The sequence below is a fragment of the Bison bison genome, unplaced genomic scaffold (assembly GCF_000754665.1).
Source record: "Bison bison bison isolate TAMUID 2011002044 unplaced genomic scaffold, Bison_UMD1.0 scf7180017864330, whole genome shotgun sequence".
Classification (NCBI taxonomy): domain Eukaryota; kingdom Metazoa; phylum Chordata; class Mammalia; order Artiodactyla; family Bovidae; genus Bison; species Bison bison.
In genome coordinates, this window is record NW_011494902.1 from 12,205,813 (window position 1) to 12,226,224 (window position 20,412).

General features: G+C 36.2%; 1 protein-coding gene across 2 annotated transcripts in view; it reads left to right on the forward strand.

Annotated features, from left to right (window-relative positions):
• The window catches only part of KYNU (kynureninase), a 120,799-nt gene that overhangs the window by 71,700 nt on the left and 28,687 nt on the right, over positions 1-20,412 (forward strand). For both annotated transcript variants that reach the window (XM_010853684.1, XM_010853685.1), the window contains 2 exons: positions 7,999-8,097; positions 8,952-9,025. In XM_010853684.1, the coding sequence (XP_010851986.1) occupies positions 7,999-8,097; positions 8,952-9,025 (173 nt within the window). The remainder of the gene's footprint in view (positions 1-7,998; positions 8,098-8,951; positions 9,026-20,412) is intronic.

Genomic DNA, 20,412 nt, shown 5'->3' on the forward strand with positions numbered 1-20,412 from the left:
CACAGTCTACATGACATGCATCCTTTGCAAGTACTGCCAAAGTAACCTAGGTGGTTACTCAAGTGGGCCAAAGGCTACTTACCTATCTTAAGTATTTTATTATTTTAACAATTATATGAACATACAAATGCATACGACCTGGCTTTCAGTTCTGTGTATAGGTACAAGTGTCTTATATAATTACCCTTTTCACACCAAATTTGTTACTTATTGATGGTCTTCATAATTTATAGGAGTTTTGGGGAGTGAATAAAGAAGAAAATAATGATATCAGTCCAAAGTCAATCTGTTACAGGATAAACCAACAAAATTATGAGGACTTGAATGCTACAAGGGATAAAATTAAGCCGTACTATTCCATATTTCATTTTAATAAATAAAAAATAATAAACTAAATTTAAGAGACAGTGAGATAGCTACCTAGAAATCTCAACACAGGCCCTATGTGTATTATTATACTGGTTAGAAAAATTCTTAGTATTGTGCTATTGAAGATGGTCAAAATAAAAATTCATCATATGCCTTGTTTTATTGAAAAGAATTTTAAATATATTTTAAGCTACTATTGATTTCCCAAGAAACTTCATTTTAAAAGATTCCAAGCCTGAATAAATGATTTATGCAATAAAATTGTAATAGAATAAAGGATATCAAATAATATTCTTTTACATTTAGCTTCAGTTTACATAATATTTATTGACAATTGTCTGGCTTTATTATATGTTCTTTTGTTTACTTATTCATTCAACAATTGAATACTTGAATTTATATTATGTAAAAATAGAAAAATAGTAAGATTGGAAAATTGCTAGAAGAGATTTATGTAACCGGAACTGTAAGAGAAGAGAGAGGTTTGGCGAAGTATCTTCCTATGGAAATTATCTTGTGATCAAAATCTGAGCTACTCAGGCAAATGGGAAGGGAAAGAATACTCTAGAGACAGAGAAATATTTATGCAAGAAGAGGAAAGTAGGTGTAGGGCACCTGAGATACAAAGCTGGAAAGAATCAGGCCATAACAGTCTTTAAAAACCATACCAAGGAAAATGAGTTACATCCTGAATTGAATGGGGGATCACTGAAGGGACACAGGAAGTCTCAAAATCAAATGTATGATTTAGAAAGTTCATTGGAAGAAAGCAGGATGGAAGGAGTCAGAATGGTTAGAAGATTACTTCCGTAGTTTGGGGATTGACTATAAACCCAGGTGACATGGTGGCTGAAAACTTCTGTGCTTGTAATGTTGTTTATCATTTACATTTGTCACTCTCTTTTATCCATGAGTGAGTGAAAGTCGCTCAGTCATGTCCAACTCTGCGATACCATTGACTATACAGCCCGTGGAATTCTCCAGGCCAGAACACTGGAGTGGGTAGCTGTTCCCTTCTCCAGGATTTACCAATGAGATTCTGAACAATTGCGGGTAATTAATCCAAATCTGTTGAAAATATTTAATTTCCATTTTAGCATTGCATAAAGTATGCACTCAAGTATGCAATGTATGTTTTCACATATTCATATTGTTTTACCTACTATTTTTCTTAAAGTAATAAAAATATTAACTGAATGGCTATACAAAGTTTCAGAAAACTCTTAGTGTTTTCTTTAAAATGCTGCCATCTAGTGAAACTTCTATAAAATCACTTGGTGATGATCACATTCAAGTTTGTATCTTAAGGTCATTTACTCAAAATAATTGCATTTAATAACTTATGTTCTCTGCCATCCATGGGGAAAGAATTGCACATGCATTAAAATATATTGTAGGAGCCACAAGTGATTTTTTTAATATATTGTGCCACATATGTGACCACAGGGCCTTTAACAACATGGTATGTGGGTGAAGTTACATAGTTTCTTCATCAGGCTATTCTTTATAAATAACTGATAATATAACTGCTGCTTTTTTATTCCTTGAGTTTCCTAGGAAAAATTGTGCTATAAAAACTTGTCTATGGGAGGCTGAGGAATAAAAATCACCTCATAAAAAATCACTTCAATTAGAAATGTTGGTGAGAAAAAAGAGAATTTTAAATTCAGAACTTCTTTCCCCTACATTTAATTTCATTGAAATTATGAAAATTGTGTCTTAAAATACAAACCAATTGCACATGTATGTGCACTTTTATCTGGAGAAGGAAATGGCAACCCACTCCAGTCTCTTGCCTAGAAAATTCCATGGATGGAGGAGCCTGGTGGGCAGTCCATGGGGTCTCAAAGAGTCGGAAACGACTGAGCGACTTCACTTCAAACCTAAACATCAGTCTGCAAACCTGGTTTTTGTGTGTGTGCTCAAATGCTCAGTCATGTCCTACTCTTTGTGACTCCATGGAATGTAGTCCACCAGGCTCCTCTGTCCATGGTATTTTCCAAGCAAGAATACTGGAGTGGGTTGCCAGTTTCTACTCCAGGGGAACTTCCTGACCCAGGGATTGAACACAAGTCTCTCACATCTCCTGCACTGGCAGGCAGATTCTTTACCCCTGTGCTACCTGAGAAGCCAAAACCTCTAAATCTTGAAGGAGATTAATTGTATTTCTTTCCTGTTGCTCCAAAAACTTATGTTAATGTGAAGTATCTGTCATGTTTTCATGACAGGTATGTAAGGTTTTTATGTTTTATGTCATGTTGCTCATTTTTTGTGTTTGGGAAATAAAATACCTGTAAGAACCTCTTTTCTTTTATGAGATTCTAGTTTTGGTCACATTATAATGAGTAAGTTTTCTAATTAACTGACTCTCCAGTATATTGAGTTTTCTTCATGGAAACCGATGTTATAGGGTTGGGGTCAGCAAATCTTTTTTGTAATGGCCAAAATAGCAAATATTTCAGACTTTCCTTTCATGTGATCTCCGTTGCAATAATTCATTTGTGCTTGCAAAAGCAACCATAGATAATATCTAAACAAATGAGATTACCTGTCCTCAAATATTACTTTATTCATTAAAAAGGTCATGGTTTGCATCCCTCTGTTCTGGGGAAAGTGAAGTGTAGTCGCTCAGTCATGTCTGACTCTTTGCGACTCTATGGACTGTAGCCTACTAGGCTCCTCCATCCATGGGATTTTCCAGGCAAGAGTTATACTGGAGAGGGTTGCCATTTCCTTCATCAGGGGATCTTTCTGACCCTAGGATTGAACCCAGGTCTCCCACATTGTAGGCAGATACTTTACTGTCTGAGCCACTCACCAGCGAAGTCCCTATTCTGGGGAAAGTACCTGTAATAGCAGTTCGGAGTTATTTTTAAGAGGTGTTACAATCAAAAAGTGGGTCCTTCTGCAATTATTAACTTCAAAAAACATCAGTCAATAGATGTATTTCTTCAAAGTTGCAGGAAGTCTAATGTTTTAAGAAGGTAATTATGATATGTGCTCTTAGTAAGCTAACAATAGAAGAACTCAGAGGTAAGACATGTTTGCAAAATGAATACCCTCATTTAATGACTTTTTAAAAAAAAATTCATCTTCATGTACAAAGTTGTCTTAATGTGGAATGAATCACTATATTATCTAGCTAAATATTTTCACATTTTGATCTACAGAGGAAAGTGGTTTTGATGGTAAGCAATTAAATCAGGAAATTACTACTTGAGTACAGTTTGGATAATATAAATGTATTGCTCCATGCTTTCCTTCTGGTAATTTAGTGTAAAGAGTCTTACATTCTAATACACTGAGTTCTACCAGGCAGACATACAAAATACTTGAAACCATACAAGTAAATAATTGAGACAGAATAGAGTCAGTAAGAAATTGTCCAGGTCTCAAGTCAATGTACAGGAAGAACACAACATAGATTCAAAAATAGCATTGTTTTTATAGGCCTCCTGAGAAATCTGTATGCAGGTCAAGAAGCAACAGTTAAAATTGGACATGGAACAACATACTGGTTCTAAATTGGGAAAGGAGTACGTCAAGGCTGTATACTGTCACCCTGATTATGTAACTTATATGCAGAATGCATTATGCAAAATGCAGGGCTGGATGACGCACAAGCTGGAATCAAGATTGCCAGGAGAAATAACAATAACCTCAGATTCGCAGATGACACCACCCTTATGGCAGAAAGTGAAGAACTGAAGAGCCTCTTGATGAAAGTGAAAGAAGAGAGTGAAAAAGTTGGCTTAAAACTCAACATTCATAAAACTAAGATCATGGCATCTGGTCCCATCACACCATGGCAAAAAGATGGAGAAACAGTGGCAGACTTTATTTTGGGGGGGCTCCAAAAATCACTGCAGATGGTGACTGCAGCCATGAAATTAAAGGATGTTTGCTCCTTGGAAGAAACACTATGACCAACCTAGACAGCATATTAAAAAGCAGAGACATTACTTTGCCAACAAAGATACATCTAGTCAAAGCTATGTTTTTTCCAGTAGTCATGTATGGATGTGAAAGTTGGACTAGAAAGAAAGCTGAGCACCAAAGAATCGATGCTTTTGAACTGTGGTGTTGGAGAAGACTCTAGAAAGTCCCCTGGACTGCAAGGAGATCCAACCAGTCAATCCTAAAGGAAACCAGTCCTGAATATTCATTGGAAGGACTGATGCTGAAGCTGAAACTCTAATACTTGGGGCCACCAGATGCAAACAACTGACTCATTGGAAAAGACCCTGATGATATGAAAGACTGAAGGCAAGAGGAGAAGGGGAAGACAGTGGATGAGATGGTTGGATGTCATCACCAACTCAATGGACGTGAGTGTGAGTAAGCTCCAGGAATTGGTGATGGACAGGGAAACCTGGTGTGCTGCAGTCCATGGGGTCACAGGGTTGGACACAACTGAGCGATTGAACTGAACTGAACTTGCTCCAGCCATGTCTGACTCTTTGAAACTCTAAGGACTGTGTGCAACCCAGGCTCCTCTGTCCCTGGGATTCTCCAAGGAAGAACATTGGAGTGGGTTGTCATTTCCTATTCCAGGGGATCTTCCCGACCCAAGGATCGAACCTGAGTTCCTACATTTCCAGCATTGGCAGGTGGGTTCTTTACCACTAATGCCATTTGGTCAACTTTACGTTAAACAAACTAGGCAGGACTTGGTTGCAAGGATGCTTCTACTTTAAGCTGACATCACTAACATGCCTTAGCTATTGTAAATGGTGCTGCAATGAACATTGGGGTACATATGTCTTTTTTAAGTATGGGAAAAATACTTACATTCTTAAAAATTATTGAACTCCTCAAAGAGGTTTTAATACTGTTTATGTATACCTGTATTTACTGTATTTGTAATAAAAACAACTTTAAAATATATTATATCAGATCAGATCAGATCAGTCGCTCAGTCATGTCCGACTCTTTGCGACCCCATGAATCATAGCACGCCAGGCCTCCCTGTCCATCACCAACTCCCAGAGTTCACTCAGACGCACGTCCATCGAGTCAGTGATGCCATCCAGCCATCTCATCCTCTGTCGTCCCCTTCTCCTCCTGCCCCCAATCCCTCCCAGCATCAGAGTCTTTTCCAATGAGTCAACTCTTCGCATGAGGTGGCCAAAGTACTGGAGTTTCAGCTTTAGCATCATTCCTTCCAAAGAAATCCCAGGGCTGATCTCCTTCAGAATGGACTAGTTGGATCTCCTTGCAGTCCAAGGGACTCTCAAGAGTCTTCTCCAACACCACAGTTCAAAAGCATCAATTCTTCGGCGCTCAGCCTTCTTCACAGTCCAACTCTCACATCCATACATGACCACAGGAAAAACCATAGCCCTGACCAGACGAACCTTTGTTGGCAAAGTAATGTCTCTGCTTTTGAATATGCTATCTAGGTTGGTCATAACTTTCCTTCCAAGGAATAAGCGTCTTTTAATTTCATGGCTGCAGTCACCATCTAGGACAAAAAAACAAACCCATTACATACTGAAATACATATTACATTGTTAGGGGGAAAAATGTAATTCTAAAAGAAACAAAAAAAAGAATGTTTTATATTTGGCATGTATTTTATATAGAAATATAAATCTTTGCTATTTGACTTAATAGAAGGCAGCTGGTTTTATATATCTTCTGCATTTAATCTCTTGATTTTTTTTTCTTTGTGAAATATAAGAATAAAATTGGACCTTGTACAGATATATATTTAGAAAAAGTACAAGTAATATAATAGCTTTTTCAGTTAACTGTGAATATTCTTTGATCCTATACCACAATTTGACAAGAACATCCTGGGATTTGTAGTACGAAATGTGAAACCAAATCAATGATCTTTCTATGCTTTGTTACATTAAAATCTATGGGCTGATTTTTCATTTTGAACAGATCTTTTATCCATGCATAATATGTAACAATATGTCTTGATCATTTGGAAAATATCAATTCATTCAGTTCGGTTCAGTTTAGTTGCTCAGTCGTGTCTGACTCTGCGACCCCATGAATCACAGCACCAAGGGCCTCCCTGTCCATCACCAACTCCCGGAGTCTACATCCATACATGACCACTAGAAAAACCATAGCCTTGACTAAACGGACCTTTGTTGGCAAGGTAATGTCTCTGCATTTTAATATGCTATCTAGGTTGGTCATAACTTTCCTTCCAAGAAGTAAGTGTCTTTTAATTTCATGGCCGCAGTCACCATCTGTAGTGATTTTGGAGCCCAAAAAGATAAAAGTCTGACACTGTTTCCACTGTTTCCCCATCTATTTCCCATGGTGTGATGGGACTGGATGCCATGATCTTAGTTTTCTGAATGTTAGCATTAAGCCAACTTTTTCACTCTCCTCTTTCACTTTCATCAAGAGGCTCTTTAGTTCCTCTTCACTTTCTGCCATAAGGGTGGTGTCATCTGCATATCTGAGGTTATTGATATTTCTCCCAGCAATCTTGATTGCAGCTTGTGCTTCCTCCAGCCCAGTGTTTCTCATGGTGTACTCTGCATAGAAGTTAAATAAGCAGGGTGACAATATACAGCCTTGACGTACTCCTTTTCCTATTTGGAACCAGTCTGTCATTCCATGTCCAGTTCTAACTCTTGCTTCCTGACCTGCATACAGGTTTCTCAAGAGGCAGGTCAGGTGGTCTGGTATTCCCATCTCTTTCAGAATTTCCCAGTTTATTGTGATCCACACAGTCAAAGACGTTGGCATAGTCAATAAAGCAGAAATACATGTTTTTCTGGAATTCTCTTGCTTTTTCATTAACTTATGTATATTTTCTAAATATTTCATATTTCATTATATGTTCTTTTTAAAATTGTATGTTAGTTTTAAACTCACCATAAATATCTTTAAATACTGGGAAATGATCATATTTATGGAAATGGACACAATTTTTCCAAAATTCCAGTTTCTCTTGGTAACTACTTTTTTCCTTTGGCAACAAATTCTTCAAGTTATTTTCCTCAAATTGATAGACTCACTTCATTTTTCAAAATATGTCTCAAATACCTAAGTATGATTTACTATCATTTGTCTGTAAGTTGCTCTTTCATGCAAAAATGGCTTTCTATGAATTTAAAGTGGGTAACTTAGCTTCCAACTCAAATAATTGCATAAGTGCATTATGAGACAGACATCCTACTTCAGGATGTTGTTAAATGTTTTATGAATAATTCCCATATTAAACCTTAAAAGAATAAAATTAAGATATTGACATTTTATACAAATGTATTATTTTTATACTTGTACCAAGGAGATATATAACTCAAATTAACCTTTTCATGCTGTAACTGAATGCACACAATGCCAACACAAGTTTTGACTACCTTGATTTGTGCAAAGATGTCAGCAGTTTAACACATTGTTGCTTCTGCGTTATCAGTGTAAAAGTCAACACAGTGAAGAAGGCAAAGAATGTCTTCTTCCTGCTATGAAAACTGTTTTGACCTGAAAGGGTCTTGAGAATGCCCAAGATTTTATGATTCACACTTTGTGAGTCATTGCACCAAAGGATAAACTAATTTATGGTACAGCATTTTTTCAATAATTTTCTTAAATATACTTGTATTTGTTATTTTGAATCATTAAGCAATTTCAAAATGTTATCATGTTCTTCCCCAGGGTTGTTTTGTTGGCTTTGATCTAGCACATGCAGTTGGAAATGTTGAACTTCACTTACATGACTGGGGAGTTGATTTTGCCTGCTGGTGCTCCTACAAGGTATCAACAGACTAGTTAATATATTTATATCCTTTTAGTCCACACTAACGTTAATCTAAATGTAAAAATGGATCAGTAAAAATGTATTGTAAAAATTGTAAAAATGACCAATTTAAAAATTGTAAAAATGACCAATTTAAAAATGTATTGTAAAAATGACCAGTTTTAGGTATTTGAATTACTTTCCTCCATTTCCTTCATTACTGTATTTTGTGACTTTAGTTAATTGTAGACTCACTTAATGAATAGTATAGGTTATTATGTTTTGGTATTTCCATCCTTTATATAGAGTATTTATTCCTTCAATTCTCTGACTTCTATGAAAAAATCAGGACGTTCTGGACAATACTTCTATACTTAGAACTTAATTCAAATTTAATCTAGTTTTTTGTTAATATGTTGAGAAATTTCTACATAAGTTAAAGATAATTCTTATGGAATCAACTTTGTATTGACATTTGAAAACAAGTTTATTGACAGGGAGCATAGAAATAGAAGTGATCTTAAGCGTTTTAAAAATATAATATTTTATTATTATTTAAATATTTTGTCGCAAAATAACTGAAATAAATGAGCTTTGAAATCAGATAATTATCAGTAGAACTGAACTGTTACCTACCAGTTGGGGCAAAAACTGGCCAAAATAGTAATAGCTATTTATTCCTAATTAATAATGCTACATTTCATTGTTTTTCTTTGAACAAAGTAACCCCAAATTCTGTTTTATAATAAAAGTTAAAATAATCACACATTTTGATCTTATCAAAGTTGATTTCATAACAAAAAAGTCAAATTATTATTTTTATCATGTATATTTAGGCAAACCTACACAGTTTAATTTACTCTCTATCCAGTATTTAAATACAGGAGCAGGAGGTCTTGCTGGTGCCTTTGTCCATGAAAAACATGCCTATACAATTAAACCTGCGTGAGTACTATTTTCAGATTTTCTTTGGTGATGGATAAATGAATTAAATGAATTTGAATTAATTAGTGTGCTAAATTTACATGTGTTCTTTAAGATGCTATCCAATAAGAATCTGGGTTGATTATAATTATTTTACTACTCTGTGAACAATGATATGCTTTATCGGAAACAAACGATTTCCAAAGAGTTCACTTAGTTGAACAAGAAATTTAATCACAAAAGGGAAGCTTCAATGCTAAAAACAAGTCCCTGTAATGATGTAGAGCAGATGGTTTAATGCAAAGAGACTACTTAACTTTTTTTCAAAAATTAGACTTTAGAAAAGTCCAGGTTTCTCACATTGATGAATAAATCAAAGGCAACACAGAGCTGTGCCTAATAGAGCTTAAAAGTAGTATGTGATTATTAAAATTACATCTACCTTTAAAGCTGGAAACTTATAATATGGTCTTGTAAGGAATATCTTCTGTCCTAAAAGATTTTATAATCCATGAAAACTGAAGAAGCTGAACGCTGAACAACAGACTGACTACATAAAAGAAATACTCTTCAATTTTTATATAGCACTCTTCATTTTTTAGAGCAAGTATAAATGCAAATGTGATACACCAACAAATTTAACATTTTTATTTGACTGGGGAACTCTTAAGTGTTTCTATTATTTTTATCTGGTATGGAGAAAAAAAAATATTCTGTAAAAAAAAAATCCTTTCAAAATTGTATCAGAATGTGTGTGATGAGGAGACTCTCTAGACTCCTAATAGGTAATATAATAATGTTTGATTAATTTTCCGAATCTTTTCAGTCACTGGCTGAATGGTATAATCTTTATGAGAACTGAAAGTGAATTAGTTATAAAGCTTGGAGCCCCTCACATTTTTTAGATTCTCTGCATATAAATCATACAAATTTAAGATCATTTTCTACAGCTCATTTAATTATACCTAAATTTCTTCAAGATTTTAAAGTTTTAAAATTCAATAGAGCATTTTTTAGACAGATATTTGTTAGGTACTCATCTACCTTGAATATATTGTCAGGACATTAGATTTCTCCCCTGGTTCCAAATTCTGCAAAGAATATCTTAGCTATGGGCTTCCCTGTTGGCTCAGCAGTAAAGAGTCTGCCTGCCAAGCAGGAGATGCAGTTTCAATCCCTGGGTCAGGAAGATCCCCTGGAGAAGGAAATGGCAACTCCTTCCAGTATTCTTGCCTGGGAAATCCCACGGACAGAGGAGCTTGGAGGGATACAGTCCATGGTAGTACAGTTGGACACGAACAACTAAACAATGACAACATTAGATTTCTCCCGTTGTCCCAAATTATCTGAAAAGAATCAGATCAGATCAGTCGCTCAGTCGTGTCCGACTATTTGTGACCCCATGAATCACAGCATGCCAGGCCTCCCTGTCCATCACCAGCTCCCGGAGTTCACTCAGACTCACGTCCATCGAGTCAGTGATGCCATCCAGCCATCTCATCCTCTGGCGTCCCCTTCTCCTCCTGCCCCCAATCCCTCCCAGCATCAGAGTCTTTTCCAATGAGTCAACTCTTCGCATGAGGTGGCCAAAGTACTGGAGTTTCAGCTTTAGCATCATTCCTTCCAAAGAAATCCCAGGGCTGATCTCCTTCAGAATGGACTGGAATATAAAATGTATATTATAGGACTACCATGCAAGTTTTAAAAGGTCTGGTTTTTTTTTCATTTATAAACAACCCCATTGATAACATTTTACCTAGCCTAAGTGTTTTCCACATAGATGGTATGTAAGATATTGCCTGCCTTTGTGTGAAAACTCACCACCCTGAGCATTTCCAACTCTCCACTTATTTAAACTGCACTAGAGAAATCGGCAAAGGGAAGCAGGGATATGGTAAGTAATGTACACAAATTCTAGAGAATGCAAGCACTAGCAGTTAAACTCTGATTTTACAGCATCTCTATTACACTTCAGAGTTCTTTCACCATTATTTGCCCTTCATGGATGAGGAACAAGAGAGAGCAGAAGGGTTGTAGTGTGCCTGCATGTGCCTCATCTTCTAGAATCTCAACATCCTCTAGACCCAGTGAGTGAAGTCACTCAGTCGTGTCCAACTCTTTGTGACTCTATGGACTGTAGCCTACCAGGTTCGTCTGTACATGGAATTTTCCAGGCAAGAATACTGGAGTTGATTGCCATTTCCTTCTCCAGTAGGTAAGTGTTAAGTCTGTGCTCCCAGGAGAAAGACCATACAGACAGAGCAGATTTACATTCTAACCTGATCACTCACCTGCTGGTCCTGAAGAATGTTCTTGATTTCTCAGTGTTCTAGTCTCTTGATAAAGAGAACATAAGCATATACCTCATAGAAAGTTATCATGAGGTTAAAATAGGATAATGCATGTAAAACAGCACAGCCACTGAAGCATGATAGGTGATCCATACATCTAGGGTAAGTATCTTTTTGCCTTGCTATGAAGTTGCATGTTAACTTGTAGAATTTTGCCTAGTAGAGATAATTTCTCCTCAAGCAGGAAACATACCCTTAAAGGTTATGGTTTGTGACCTTTGGGATATTAAAGAATTTTGTACCTATGGCCAAACTCAGACTGAGCCTGTAAGCCTCTATTCCCGGAATCCTGTCTTATACTGGCCTCACCATCTTACTGGCTCATCTGCTAATTATGAGTTGATTGAGATCTTTATATGTGTTCATGTTATATTTATACAAGAGCCATGTTTGTACAGTCTTCTATTTGTACAGTTTGAAAATCACATGCTATTAACTTCTGTTGCATTTTAAGTATCTAGTTTGGAGATCAACAAGACTCAAACCAGTCTGACTCAGGTAGTCCTTCTTACAGGAAACACTGGTTGTTGTTTCTTTGTTTATCAGTTGTTAAAGTTTCTTTTTATGTGACATTAGAGGGACTAGTTCCAATAATACCAACTTCTACCCTAAGTGCAATGTAACTACTGTTAACTTTATGAAGTAAACTTTGTGCTTAAAAAAAGGGTGACATCTAGTGGCTAAACATGTTATTTCAAATAAATAGTACACTTAACTTTTCCTGGTCCATTCATTCTTTATCTATACTTAAAGTATAATTTTTTTTCTGTCATTTGACCATATATTTATAGTGCAATCATTGTGTAGCCAAAGCCTTTGATAAAGAGGTAGGACAGGATGGAGGTGGAAGTTAACATTCGGTGCATTTTAGGTACAATGTTAAACAAAATGCATAAATGTTTATCAAGGTTGAGAAGAAGGGTACTATGTGAGTGGATCCTGGAACTTGTAACCCTGAATTCTGAAAGTTTAATATTAGGTGAATAATTTCAAAATATCTTTTATATGATGTTCCCATTAGCAACTGGCAGATTACATCTCTACCAAGAAATTTCACCATTTTTTGTTTGTTTATTTAAATAGGCATTTTGGCCATTGTTCAAAATTGGTGACCTAAGACTTTTTCCAAGAACACTTTGTCAATAAAAATAATGAGTAGACCAGTGTCAATCTAACATATTAAGCATTATAATTCAAATCATTAATCTCAGCTATAATTTGACCTCTTCCTAGTTTATCATCATGTTTTTCCCATTCTAGTATCATATTCTAAACCTTATATGTAGCTAAGAATTATACTAAATAAGGACTGGTTCTGAGTAAATGTCATCTTGTGTTTTTTGTACTTCATGTCTGACAATTTTAGTGTATACAGTTAATAATTATTGCTCTGCACTATGAAGGAATTACTTTTAGCTGTAAGAATTCAAACTTTAGAAACATATCACCTTTTAAAGAAATCCTTCAAGTGAAAGCATTAATCGCTCAGTCATATCCAACTCTTTGCGACCCCATGGACTGTAGCCTGCCAGACTCCTCTGTCCATGGGGTTTTCCAGGCAAGAAAATATTACTGGAGTGGGAGCCATTCCCTTCTCCAGGGGAATCTTCCTGACCCAAGGATAGAAACCAAGTCTCCTGCATTTCAGGTCCTTAAAAATCTTGCATTTTTATTTTAAATTTATAAGTGTTGACCTTTCTGAAAGACTTTAGATCAATACTTAATTTTTTTATTTTAGAAGATTCAAACATATGTGAAGCCTGTAAAATGATTCTTTTGTAAAAGTCCACAGACTGCAATTCAAGACACCACCCATCGCTTCTTGGTGTTTTTAGAGAGACTCTAGCAAGAAACAGGAGTAAGTTATTAAGATTCTTTCTGTGGCTTACTTTTTTTTTTACTCTATCCAGTGAAATCATACATACTAGAAAATTGCTGTTCTTCACTTTCCATGCTGGCATAAAGAATCTTTCAAATGCTCTTATATATTAGCTCTCCTGAAATTCTTGCTTCCCCTAGTATTTTTTTTTAAGTTTTTTAAGTGGTCAAGAATGGAGGCTACTGATAATTTTTTGAAAATGTTAGAATTTCAAATCATGCCAATACATTTCCATAAACAGTTAGAGGTATTTGATTGAAGGCTTTAAGTAGAGATGACATTTTTAAGGCTTTATTAAGAGCTTGAGTCATCTCCTTTATTGTAATAAGTAATTTGCAGGTTAAAAAGAACCAGCAGAAGAGGCTGGCTGCATCAGTGCCTGGGAAAGGAAAATTTTAAACTCAGAAGTATAGATTATTACTACAATTATTATTATTTGGGAACTTAAAAAATAGACACATAAAACAACATACGGAGAAGGCAATGGCACCCCACTCTAGTACTCTTGCCTGGAAAATCCCATGGATGGAGGAGCCGGTAGGCTGCAGTCCATGGGGTCACTAAGAGTCGGACATGATTGAGACTTCACTTTCACTTTTCACTTTCATGCATTGGAGAAGGAAATGGCAACCCACTCCAGTGTTCTTGCCTAGAGAATCCCAAGGACAGGGGAGCCTGGTGGGCTTCCCCGTCTATGGGGTCGCACAGAGTTGGACACGACTGAAGCGACTTAGCGACAGCAGCAGCAGCAAAACAACATAAGAAAGTCTAAGAAAGGATAAAAATAAGCATCAAGAAAATTTATAAAAATGGCTTAAAAATTATAAGCATGTTTCACGCTTGACCCAACAGAACAATTAATGTTATAGAGAGAGATCATCTACTTGTTCTGGAGTGTGATGATGATATATCTGATTGTACTTCCTTCCCCAGGCAATGCTGGAGAATACCACAAACCCAAACTCATCTATAACTTAAACCCTGTTTTGGTTTCTGTGATTCTTTCTGACTTACTAATTATCACAGCTTTTTCTAGTATCTATATAAGGTTTTGGTATTAAAGACTGGGAGAATGAGGGAGTGTCGGTGGTGGTAGCAAGGTGGGTGAATTCACCAGACCCCAGATACTTGCAAATGGGATAGGCCAGTATCAATGTATTTCTCAGTGAAAGTTTTCACAGAATCCTTAGTTAAACTATGACTCAGACCTCCCAGGGCATTTATTCTATGCATTTAGCTTGTTTTTAACTGGAGTTAGATGTTCAGTATGAATTAACGTGGATGGCATCTTAGCCACAACTTCCTGCCCTGTCAGACAGCCATATTACATGTACTTGGCCACCCCTTTGTCCTTAATGTTGCCTCCCACAACCCTACATTACCTCCCACAGCCCTAATCTTCCAGTGTATCAGTTCCCCTTGCTTCTGTTCCAATGTATGCGATTGCTTTTCTGTACCTGATAAGTTTACTCTTTCACTTTTTCATTGATTCCCTCAATGCCTCAACCCTTGGTCCTTTTAACTCAGGTGTATCTCATCCTCTGTAATGATGTCAAAAACAGACATTTGCAGAAGATATCAACTGTATTTCTAGCTTTATGACTTGCTTACTTTCTATCCCTTACTTTTATCTGATTGCAAATTGCAAGAGCTTCTGATTATCAAGGTATTATTCTAATCCCGAAAGATACATGACATTGTAGGAAAGTAAAAACTGTGAACTACTCACTTATAAAATTAACCTTTACCAAACACCCTTTCTCAATTAGTATTAACATTTATCTCTATGCATTATTATAAAAAATATTTTGGTCTCTTGCTGATTATAGAATGTTATAACACAGTAAAAATTTTATGCAAATGAATTGTAAAGTAAAATTTTTCAAGAGATTCAGCATTTCATGATGCAAGTTATACTGAAGAACTGCTGAATCACAAAATCATGAACAATGAGAATATGTTAGAGTCAAAAGCATTAACAAATGAAGTAGAGGAAATTAGGCATGGTAATTCAAAATCAAATGACTTGAATATGAGGGATTAAGAGGAACTGATGAATGCTTCAAAACTTTTGTGGAAATGATCATCTTTATGCTCATGCTAAAAAGTTAAATATAACACAAAAAAGATTCTAGCTTGCTACCATGACATTTGTCAAGCACACCAAAAAAAATCAACATTTGATTTACTATTCATTCTTTTTAATAATTTGCATATTATGATTTTAATGTAAGTTTTGTCAAATTAAAAATTAAATTTGTTATACAATTTAAAGTTTTATTTTTCAAAAGCATCCCAATCAAATCTTTTATTTTTTTCCTTCATTATTTACTACAAAAGTATGGTTACTGGTTTAAAATAGTTCTATTTTAAAAGACCTTTTCCCAGTATTCCATGCGTGCTCAGTTGCTCAGTCATGCCCAACTCTGAGACCCCATGGACTCTAGCCCATCAGGATCCTTAATCCATGGAATTATCCCAGCAAGCATACTGGAGTGGGTTGCCATTTTCTCCTCTGTGGGATCTTCCCCCACCCAGGGATCAAACCCAAGGCTCCTGCAGTTCCTGCACTGGCAGGTGGATTCTTTAAAATGAAAGTTGCTTAGTCCTGTCCGACACTTCATGACCCCATGGACTATACAGTCCATGGAATTCTCCAGGCCAGAATACTGAAGTAGGTAGCCTTTCCCTTCTCCAGGAGATCTTCCCAAATCAGGGAGGTCTCCCATATTGCAGGCAGATTCTTTACCAGGTGAGTCACAAAGGAAGCCTAGCAAATAATGAGGACTTCTAATATATCCATGTATCTTTCCAATCTTATGAATTAAGCATGATGGAGCTTCCATTTTATCCTACTCCAACACAAATAGCCTTTCTAAGGTGCTCACTGCTTTATCAAGTAAAGAGAATGTTTCTCAGTCATTTGAGGAGGCATGAGCAAATATAACCAACCTTTATTTTTGTACAGGAAACTTTCATAGATAGAAATAAATACAGGATGCTGCATTTTTTTTTTAAATCATACAACCCATTTGGAAAGCTGTTGTTTCAATAGTTGAATAAACAATTTAAATGATAGGTAATATATGGTTAGAATATGTGCCACAAGGCAATTCCTAAATAACTGCTGGGTGAATTCTCATGTGTCACCATAGGAACAGTGAAGGGATAGGTAACTCAGAGCTCCTTTGGACAAGCTTGAAGAAGTTTGTGGTGAAATTTACAGATACTGTTCCTCTGCAAAATGGAATGCTATGTTAACTAAGTGCATAAATTTAATCTCTTACTTTGAAAGCTGAAATTGTTGCCTATGAGAGAGATTTCACTCGATTAGTTTCATAAATCTAAGGAAGTATAATGAATTACTTAAATGGCCTTTCTTTAAAGGATATGTCAAGTGATCTTTTTATACACTTGATAGAATTCTTATGGAATCTGAGTTATTGACTTAACATTTAAAAGTCTGCCTAGGATCATAGTCTTGCTCTTTATCTCTTTTCTACAGTATTTTAGAAATTAAAAACAGTAGTAAAAGCAGGTTTGCTTCATAGTCTCACTTAGTTCCAGAGCCATGCTCGTGAGTGGCTTATACCTATGAGAAATCCTAGTCTCCAAATCATCAGTGTAAAGGGTCCAAAGGAAGACAATATGATTGGAGAAAACTCACCTATGGATTCATGACACATAAATCATTCCTATCTTCATTCAGAAACCATTTTAGATCAATAATTCTAAAAAGACTCCTCACCTTCAAAGCTTGAATTTTTTATTCTGCAAATCATCCAGATAATTTTTGAGTGTAGTGAATTTAAGCTGTGATCATAAAAATAATGTTTATGCACTGAGGAATGATCACAGTTAAGAATAATTTCAGTAAATAATCTGATTTTCTCAACTCAAGAGATAAGGGAATCCTGACTCTTAAAAGAAAACAGGAAGAGTAATTATCACTATAAAACTGCATTAAAGTCAATGTTGTTTGCAAATCACTATTCTCAGATAATGATGACATAATCACTAATATGAGAAAATTGAAGTCCTTTGAAGCCTCAAAATTTATTTTCTCTTCGAAAATTGCAGTCTAGTGTCCCTGAAGATTTATCAGGTCAGTGAATCCTTTAGACACAAAATATAAACTTGTCAAAGAGCTTCAGCTCTTGTTTTAATTACTTCAAGTTTTGTCCCTAAAATGACCTTCAGAATATGAAAAGTTTCTTTTTTAATACAAAATATGAAGAGCAATGGCAACCCACTCCAGTACTATTGCCTGGAAAATCCCATGGACAGAGGACCCTGGCAGGCTGCAGTCCATGAGGTCGCTAAGAGTCGGACATGACTGAGCGACTGGACTTTCACTTTTCACTTTCATGCATTGGAGAAGGAAATGGCAACCCACACCAGTGTTCTTGCCTGGAGAATCCCAGGGATGGGGGCGCTTGGTGGGCTGCCGTCTATAGGGTTGCACAGAGTCAAACACGACTGAAGCGACTTAGCAGCAGCATTACTAAACTTTATTGGCTCTTGTTGAGAAAACACATGTATCCATCTGACTCTATAAGAGGTGCAGTGATACATGTTGTGTGGGGCAGCGTGGGAAACTACTCATTGCACAAGAGCCACTGGGTCCTGCTGCTTCCAAGACTGAGCTGGGCTAACATCACAGGCCACAAAAATGCTTGTAATGCATAAGTCAAAACAAAGGTCTGAATTCCTATGAATCAGTTTCTCTTTGGTCACTTCTTTTTAACTCCACCCCAGAGGAGAGAATTTGATTGAGTGGAAATTATCCTTTTATCTAGTGTTGAGGTTTGTCTTCATCATGATAAGTTCATGTAAAGATAGATTGCCTTTACTCTCTTCTAAATCTCTGTTCCAATCAGATTTGGTCAAAGTCTCAGAAGATTTGGCATTAGTATGGAAACCTAGACAGAAAATGACCATTTGAATCTTTTTTTTTTAAGGGTGCCTGTGATCTTTGTGAGAATTCATTTTAGTATGTCCATTGTGATGGTTTGAAAAATTGACCATAACATAATTCTAAATTTTAAAGTACAGGACATTGTCCTTCTGATCTTCCTTTATTATCATAATCCACAATGCCCGAGAACATATATATATATATATATATATCTTTATTTTGTTGTTGAATACATGGCTCTTTCTTTACTTTCAGCATAATAGACAAACCATCTTCTAGCATATGAAAGTATTTCTACTTTGCAAGTTACTCTGAAGTGAGTATGATTTGCAAAATACTGTCAAATTAAATATGCATTTCCATATGCTTCTACAAAGACTAAATATATCCATGAAACCAGCTATAGACAACTTTAAAAATCCTTCATGAGTATTTTAATCAACTTTAATCAACATTGCAAATAGTTCTTTCTAAAGTCCTAAGTTCAGAAATCTTGATGTGTTTTATGATTTTAGCATCAATATCACCATAGAGGATTATAAACCAATATTTTAAAATAATAGTAGATTTCAAGAAATGATAAGCAGAAAATTTTTATTAATGAAGCTTTCACACCAATAAAATATTGATTTAGCTCGTGTAAGGACAACATACTATTCTGAATCTTCAGGAAACAATTTTCAATAACCAAAATTTATAATATCAGGAATTTTTGTAACTATGTTTATCATACTGTTAGCTCACTGGGCATATTTTAACAAGCCTTCTTTTGAGTAAGATTTGAAGATGTAATTGAATATGTATCAGAACCAAGTAAAGCACTCTCTCATAATGATATTTCCATATGATTGGGCAAATGAGTGGATGAAAAGGAATTGAATCCCCATAACTCCTCAAACTCCTTCCCAAAACAGCATTAAATCAGTTGACTTAGAACAGAGCAGAGCAATTGTGAATACTTTTTTTCTTTTCTTTTTTTTTAACAAATTAAGAATTGATAAAGACCTTCTTTACTAAGAGTGAGTTGGTAATATTTTACCTATCTAATGTTATGGCCATATTGAGCCTTGAAATAGTCATGCTTGGAAACTCATTGCTGACAAGGAATGAATGCACGATTCACAAGCTTAAACATCCCATTTTGTCAAGATTTTCATCATTAGCACCTTTGAATCTGTTCTGTCACTTAGCCATAAGTTTACTTTTCCTTCAAATATGCTCTTTACTAACTGCTTAGATTTAGATTCTCACTGCTCCTTCTTTTATTTTTAGTTGAGCTTCTGTTTTTGTTTTTGTCGTTTGTTATAGTTTATATCTACTGCTTTCCCTGATCCTCATCCCTATACAGTAGCTCCACCTTTCCTATTCTAATATCATCTTGAACTTTAGCAATTTTGTTCCTCTTTCCCAAGCCTTTCTTCTCCTTCTGCATGGTAGCTTAACAATATTAATGCTTCACTGGGAGAGATGACCTAAAAATTTACTGGGATACTTATGTACTGTGCAACCATGCTCATGTCATACCCACTGATTTTACTTCCCTGAAGGCAAGTTGCTCAGACCACCCTTGTTTGCATTTGGCATACAACTGGATTGCTTGCTTAGAAAAGACTGTCAGTGGAGGCGGAAGAAACACCTTGGCCGATTATAGAGGGATAGAGCTTCAGTCAGTTCAGTTCAGTTTAGTTCAATCGCTCAGTCATGTCCTACTCTTTGCGACCCCATGAACTGCAGCACACCAGGCCTCCCTGTCTGTCACCAACTCCCGGAGTTCACTCAAACCCATATCCATCGACTCGGTGATGCCATCCAACCATCTCATCCTCTGTGGTCCCCTTCTCCTCCTGCCCTCAATCTTTCTCAGCATCAGGGTCTTTTCAAATGAGTCAGCTCTTCGCATCAGGTGGCCCAAAGTACTGGAGTTTCAGCTTCAACATCAGTCCTTCCAATGAACAACCAGGACTGATCTCCTTTAGGATGGACTGGTTGGATCTCCTTGCAGTCCAAGGACTCTCAAGAGTCTTCTCCAACACCACAGTTTAAAAGCATCAATTCTTCGGTGCTCAGCTTTCTTTATAGTCCAACTCTCACATCCATACATGACCACTGGAAAAACCATAGCCTTGACTAGACGGGCCTTTGTTGGCAAAGTAAAGTCTTTGCTTTTTAATATGCTGTCTAGGTTGGTCATAACTTTCCTTCCAAGGAGTAAGCGTCTTTTAATTTCATTGCTGCAATCACCATCTGCAGTGATTTTGGA